The sequence below is a fragment of the Idiotropiscis lumnitzeri genome, chromosome 6 (assembly GCF_059441095.1).
Source record: "Idiotropiscis lumnitzeri isolate Australia: NSW breed Sydney's pygmy pipehorse chromosome 6, RoL_Ilum_1.0, whole genome shotgun sequence".
NCBI lineage: Eukaryota > Metazoa > Chordata > Actinopteri > Syngnathiformes > Syngnathidae > Idiotropiscis > Idiotropiscis lumnitzeri.
In genome coordinates this window covers 23,890,216-23,897,715 of record NC_142396.1, presented here as the reverse complement: position 1 = coordinate 23,897,715, position 7,500 = coordinate 23,890,216, and the positions used below count along the sequence as shown (strand labels likewise).

Sequence of the window (7,500 nt, the reverse complement as noted above, 5' to 3'; positions counted from 1 at the left end):
CCGCCTCCTCTTTTTATTAGGGCTTGAACAATGGGGGTCTGTTTAGACGCACGAATCTCCGGGAAGCCATAACTCACAATGAAAGCAAGGAAATAGAAACTAAAGCAAAAGTGTAGGGGTGTGTGTGCGTGTGCTAAAGCAAAAATGTAAGTGTGGGTGTGTGTGTGTGTGTGTGTGTGTGTGCAAATATTAATGATACAAGTAGTGTATAAAAACATGATTAGAAATACACAAACTGATTACATAAAGCTGCTTGAGGGCAATGTGATCTTCAGCCCATCTTACAAAGTGCTTGTTATGGCTCCAGGTTCTGAAGGAGGAAAGCGTTTGTCTCGGAGTGAGTGATGGAAGTCTTCTTCCTGTGTTTGCACATCTCATGGGAGCCAAAAAGGTACAGTGCTGATTGATTTTGTCTCTCGTGCACATTTCTCTTTTATTTATTGACCTATCCACTTTTCTCTTTTGTCGCAGGTCTTCAGTTTGGAAAACTTCAGCATGACGAAACAGGTTATTGCTGAGGTAAGCATAGCTCTCGTTTAAAATCAATAAAAGTACAATTGAACCTCTCAAAGGATGGATGCTCTTGAAAGGAGCTGTAGATTGTGGAATTTAGCCAAAATTATCAGTAAATAATACAAAAAAACTCTGGTCCCACCGCCATCAAGACCTCGGTTCACTAGGTATTTGCAGTTCAAATCCACGCATTTTTGTTTTTTCTTTTCCATCCATCTTACACTTATCTGGCCTCAGATTGAGGGGGCAGCATCTTAAACAGGGAAGCTCAGACTTCTGCCCCCCCAGCAACTTTGTTCAGCTTTTACAGGAGGATCTAAGGGTGTTCCCAAATAAGCCGGGAGACATTCTCTCCATTTTGTCCTGGGACCGGTCAAATAAAAGGTATTTATATAGCCCTTTATCTCAGAAAAGTCTCAAAGGGCTTCACATCCCAACAGTTGACAAATATTAACAAAGCATCATCAGTGGACAAAGCTAAACTCAAAAAAATCCTATCTAGAGAAAAATGAAAAACCTTGAGAAGTGGCCGCAAATGGGGGAATCTCCCTTCCAGGATGACAATGGATGCAGAGTGGGCAACATTTAAAGACAAAGATAAAAGATAAAGATGTCCTTTATTAGTCCCACAATGGGGAAATTTGAGGTGTTACAGCAGCAAAGATATAGATCACACAGAGTCGGCGGCATAATGTAGCCGTTAATGTATAACATTAGCAGCAGACATTCATAAAAAGCATGCAAATATACACAGTATAAACGTATATAAGTGTAGGGAAACACTCCTAATGCCTGTCCATTATACAGAGGGGGAAACGCTGTTATGATAAAAACTACTGAATGATTGAAAATACAGCAATGATAGAAAATACTGCAATGATAAAAGTACTGTAATCGTAAAAGTACTGCAATGATAGGAAATACTGCAATGATAAAAGTACTGTAATGATAAAATATACTGCAATGATAAAAAATACTGCAATGATAAAAGTACTGTAATAGTGAACGTACTGCAATGGTAGAAATACTGCAGTGATAAAAGTACTGTAATAAGAATACTGTAATGGTAAACAAAATACATCATTGGTCAATATTTAAGTACACCATTGGCTGAAAGTACAGTAGTAGTGTATATTGCATCCTAGGACTGCACAATTGCACTAATGCCCGCCCGTTTGTAGGCCTGACCTAATATTCTTGTTGAAAAGTCTGACAGCAGCCGGCAGGAAGGAGCGGCGAAATCTCTCTTTGGTACAGCGAGGGTGTAACAGTCTATCACTGAAGGAGCTGTGGAGTGTTCTCAGAATGTCATTGAGTGGGTGGGCTGGGTTGTCCAGCATTGATGACAGTTTTGCCATCATCCTCCAGCCCCCCACTGAGTCCACAGAGTCCAGGGAGCAGCCCAGGACAGAGCTGGCCCTCCTCACTAGTTTGTCCAGTCTCTTTTTGTCCCGGCCCGAGATGCCCCCTGCCCAGGAGACCACTTCATAGAAAATGACTGATGAAACCACAGTGTCATAGAAGTTCCCGAGGAGTGTTCCCTTCGAGCGCCGAAGGACCTCAGCCTCCTGAGTAGGATGAGTCTGCTCTGACCCTTTCTATAGAGAGCGTCTGTGTTGTTGCTCCAGTCCAGTTTATTGTTCAGATGAACACCCAGGTACTTGTAAGTTGAGACCCTCTCAACGTCTGTTCCCTGGATATTCACTGGTGCAGGTGGAGAGTGCCGACGCTTTCGGAAATCCACCACCAGCACTTTGGATTTCCCAGCGTTGATTTGGAGGCGGTTCTGCTGACACCAGTCCACAAAACCCTGCGGAACCCCTCTGTACTCCCGATTGTCACCGTCAGTGATGAGGCCGACAATCGCAGAGTCATCAGAGAACTTCTGCAGGTGACAGGTTGTGGAATTGTATTTGTAGTCAGAGGTGTAGAGGGTGATCAGGAAGGGAGCCAGAACAGTTCCCTGCGGCGCTCCCGTGCATCTGGGCCTGCTGCCTTCCTCGCCTTCATCTTCCTCAGCTGGTTCTTCACCTGAGATGTTGTGAGGAACAAGGCTGAGCAGGAGGAAGTAGTGGTTGTCTGATGAGGCTGGGAACTGGAGCCTGGGGATAGAAGAGAGGAGAGAGACGGAGAGAGAGGGTCTCGTTCTCAGTGGCAAGAGGGGTTGGTGGGGGCTGCAGCAGGGGAGCCTGAGTGGGGTCAGGCATTTGATCAAACCTATTGAATAATAGGTTCAACTCATTTGCCCACTCCTTCAGGAGAGCTTTAATGTCCGGTGTGATACAGGGTTTGTTGTTGGAGAAACATCTTACAGTCCTGGTGGGAATGGTGTTCTCCATGCAGAAGTTAATATAATCAGTAATTGTGTCTGTTAGACCATTAATGTCCTCCCCGTGGGCTTCGCTGAATACCTCCCACACAGTTGTGTTGAAACAGTCCTTCAAGGCCTCCTCGGCTTCTCCGGACAATCGCTGAACTGTGCGTGTCATAGCTGGCTGCCTGCGGACCAGAGGTTTGCACACAGGCAGGAGAGCAACCAAGTTGTGGTCAGCTTTGCCCAGCGGGGAGAGGGGCAGTGATTTGTACGCCTCCTTGGTGTTGGCATAGAAAAGGTCCAATATTTTACTGTCTCTGGTGTGGCAGGTTACATATTGTGTGAATGAAGGCAGAGAGGAGGATGGAGAAGCATGATTGAAGTCACCAGAGATAAGGAGCAGGGCATTTGGGTGCTGTGTTTGTAGCCTGCTCACAGCTGCAGTCAGTACGTCACAGGCTGTCTCACTGTTAGCAGAGGGTGGCACGTACGCCGCCACCGCGATCACATGACTGAACTCTCGCGGTAAATAGAACGGACGCATGCTAACAGCTATCAGCTCAATGTCCAGACTGCAAAGTTCATCCTTAACAGTTATGTGCCCAGGGTTACACCATTTATCATTAACAAACACAGCCAGCCCAACCCCCTTTCCTCTTACCGCTCTCCAGTGTCCTGTCCGCGCGTAGGATTTGGAAGCCGTCCAATTCCACGACGGCGTCCGGCATTAGCTCTGTTAGCCACGACTCCGTGAACACCAGCAAGCTAGCCTCCCGGACAATCCTCTCGTGCCAGGTTAGCGCTGTTAGCTCGTCAATTTTATTGGGGAGGGATCTAACATTTCCCATAATAACAGACGGGAGGATGGGGTGGTATCGTCTCCTCCTTGCCTGGCGTTTAGCCCCCGCACAAAATCCCCGTCTCTTCCTCCTCAGCTCGCGGGGATATCGGGTCTCACTCCGGGAGCCGACGTGGGGTTAGCACGCAGTGCTAACAGCTGATATCTTGAGTACACAATCGTAGCTCAGAGTTTCGTCTCCGGACACGATCACGCAAAAAACAGCCCCCAACAGCAGTTGGATGTCAATTGCTGCGATGAGGTAAAATAAAATAAGACAGGGTAAAGGGAAAAAACACACGGAAAAGGCTCAACAGTGAGCCACGCTGCTGTAAACAGGCAGCCACTCGCGCGGCGCCGGAACACAATATGATGATATTCAAAGTTGGTTAGAATAATCCAACAGCCTATTTAATATGATGAAGCACTGCAGGAAGACGTATTCGGGCAAGTGGGTCCTTCCCAAAGCCCAACCTGGTTGGTCAATGAGGAAATCTCCAGAGCAGTGCCTCCGAGGAGGTGGTCCACCTCAGATCTTTTCCAGATCAGTCTGAGCAGAATCCATACAGTGTCATCCAATTGGGTCATTGTCACCAAGCCCTCTATCAAAGCCAAGGAGTAGGTGTCAGAGAAGGAAGAAGCGGCAACCAAACTGTCCAATATCTAGCTCAACTAAATGTAAGAGTTTACGATTAATAGGGGTGGGCATCGTCAGTCGGTGAGTCCGTCAGTGAGCTTCTATCAATATTTCAGGCTGGCTCAGCCCATCTGAGTCACCCACAACAGCCAAATGGAGCCAATAATGGAGTTACCGGTACGAGATCACACAAGTGCCGGCCAACTGACACACTTTCTATCCCACAACCCTCAGTGACTTGTAGTTTTTATTTCACCAATCACCATGCTCTGCCTATGTGTCTGTTGTTTTAACTTTTTCTTTTTTATTATTTATTTGGCTATTTCTTGTGTGGGGCCTGTGTGTAACGTGAAAATTGTGTTCTTAACGTTGATTGACTGTTGCGGATGAGAGATGGACTGAGCCCACGTGGAACGGCCTGAAATAATGAGGGGGGAAAAAAAGTTCCAAGTTCAATTTAAGTGAAAGTACTTTGCCCTGAACAATAACATATCTACCTCCCCAGTCTGGTATTGTTTTTTTTCAATTGAAATGGTATATCCTTATGGATCAAAATAATAACCCCTCTTGCATAGTTGTTATATGACGCATGTAACACCTACCCAGGCCATCGATTACTAAGGTCTACTGAGGTCTTATGTTTACAGAAAAAGTTTTGATCACTTTCCATAATTTACCGTATTTTCCAGGCCATAGGGCGCTCTTTAAAGTCCAGAATCTTCCCCAAAACAAACAAAGCGCCTTGTAAAGCGACGCGGCCATTATATGGACTAAGCATCACTCGCGACCATCAACCCTTTTACTCATTGGGCTGTTCGGAGTGCATGTTAGCACACCCTGCTGGACAAAGTCTGAGTCATCTATGCTTCTAATTGACCGTGACTTATACAATATGTGACTATTGTGTTTGGGTGATGGTGTAGGAGAAAGCTGGACAAAAGGGCAGCTGTCCACAATGTTGTAGTCTGTCTTATCATTTTTGTTATTGCAAGCAAGAAACGTCCCAGGTTTAGACAACAGACTGCAAAAAGCCCAAAGCACAACAGCACATCTCTCTAAACAGCCATGTGATTGGCTGAGTCTGAGTGGCTCCCAAGAAGCCATTGCTAGAATCTTTTTGTTATTTTTATTTCTTTTGGGTATATAGATGGCATGAAAGATACATGTTTTGTGTGAATCTTATTTCTTTGTTTCATTGTTTGCTTGTATGCTGAGTTTTTTTTTGGTTTTGATTTGAAACCGTGACTCTAAGGAGTGTGGTGACCAGTGAAGTCCCTCCCCTGACGTTGTCTAGTAGACTATTGCCAAGACACCTTGTATTGGTTAGAGTCATTGTTATTGACAGTGATTTCTAATAGTTTCATGACATCTGTCATTGAAATGGGGTGATACCTCTGGCAGCGATTCCTTATGGGATTGAGTCCTGTGGTGAGCTAGCGCGAACGAGCTAGCGCGAACGAGCTAGGTTCGCTAGCGCGAACGAGCTAGGTTCGCTAGCGCGAACGAACTAGCGTGAAGCCGAGCTAGTGCCTTGTAACGCGGCGCGCCTAGTATATGCATTAAAGATGGAAATAGCACCCTCAACTGGTGTTGCGCCCTTTGAGGCAGTGCGTCGTATGGCCGTAAAAATACGGTTTGTGAATTATGAAGGTTCTCATTTGAAATATTGGTTCTTTTGCCTTCACAGTTTCACGTAACATATGACACTGAAGACGGCGGAAGACTGTCGCAGAAACATGTCAGCTTGCGACCATGGGTTTGGGTGGGCGAGTAGCAACTGTTAAATTGAGAGTGTCTTCTTTCGGCTCAGCTGTACAGTCTGTATCACTGCAGACACGACGCCAATCCGCCTGTCCATCCCCCCTTTATAAGACCCCAAGATTCTTCAACACGTCCACTAAGGGCAGGATCTCTTCCCCATGATGGGGGAGGGCATGGTTCCATTTTCTGATTGAGTTCCATAGTCTCAGAATGGGAGATGCTATTTTCATCCCAACCACTTCACACTCTGTTGCAAACTGTTCCAGTGAGAGAGCAATTGCAACTTTATGAAGCCAACAATGTCCGTAAAAGTTAGGAACAGAATCTGTCTCAGAGGATAACGTTGGCAGAGTCCAACCCTCGATACAAATCCAACTTATTGCCTGCAATGCAGACTGAACTCTGATACTGGTTGTGTAGGGATCGAACAGCCTGTATAAGGGGGTCCGGTAACTCATACTCCCGAAGCTAGTGTAGAGCTAGTCGGAATGTCACAACCTTACAAACCAGCTCAGGCTCTTTTCCTGCCAGAGTAGGTATGTCGCTTGTCTCTCGGACTAGCTTCTGTAGCCAGGATCAGATTGCCAAATTCCTTGCTTTGGCTCTTACGCTGCACCCACCCTGCAATGGGACACTCCCATAGGTGGTGAGCCCGTGGGAAGGCATTATTGTTCTTTACTACTATGACAATTCAGAATATTAAATTAAGACAAAGCGTAGAATTATAAAGTGTTCATGATGGTGAATTATTTTTTTTCCGGAAACAAATGTATGCCAGCAATGTATTTTGTTAGATTGTCCCACATTGTTCACGGCTTTAGAAATGGTGCTGATGCCCCCCATTTTATCACCAGGTCCTGGAAGCAAACTCACTGAGGGGGCGAGTTGAGCTGCTGGATGTCAGGCCTGAGCAGCTGACCATGAAAGATTTAGGAGGAGAGCAGGTAGATTCCTTACAAGCAGCTCCTGTCATGTCTTGTCTGTTTTCTTGAACAAGTCACCAAGATATGTGCAAGCAATGCAGTGCGAGAGTCTTTTCGTAAGGTTAATTGTTCGTAAGTCGTTTTAATATTACAATTTCTGCCATAAAGTTACAATTGTCGTCGAAATGTATGAAAATAAGTGATTAGTAGCCATTGTCCATCTTTAGCTAATTTGTTTTTAGCCTACTCGTAGCAAGACCATCTTAGGGAACCCACAAACCTGGTCTCAAAATAACATTCCTTGCTTCTAACGTCATTTCACAAATGATTTATATAGATGCACATAGCAACCGATAAAAGCCGAACATACACTACCGTTTGACCCTCCAGCAACAAACTGAATTGACAATGCATGGCCGTGTTTTGAGCTCGAGCCATTTACTTTGTTAAAAAAATAAATACATTTAAAAAGACAATGACAGACTCAAATCAATATTTAGATTAAAACCCAAGA

General features: G+C 45.3%; 1 protein-coding gene across 2 annotated transcripts in view; it reads left to right on the top strand.

Annotated features, from left to right (window-relative positions):
• Positions 1-7,500, top strand: part of prmt7 (protein arginine methyltransferase 7) — a 41,445-nt gene that overhangs the window by 24,367 nt on the left and 9,578 nt on the right. For both annotated transcript variants that reach the window (XM_088297698.1, XM_088297699.1), the window contains 3 exons: positions 308-391; positions 472-519; positions 6,918-7,007. In XM_088297698.1, coding sequence (XP_088153824.1) covers positions 308-391; positions 472-519; positions 6,918-7,007 — 222 coding nt within the window. The remainder of the gene's footprint in view (positions 1-307; positions 392-471; positions 520-6,917; positions 7,008-7,500) is intronic.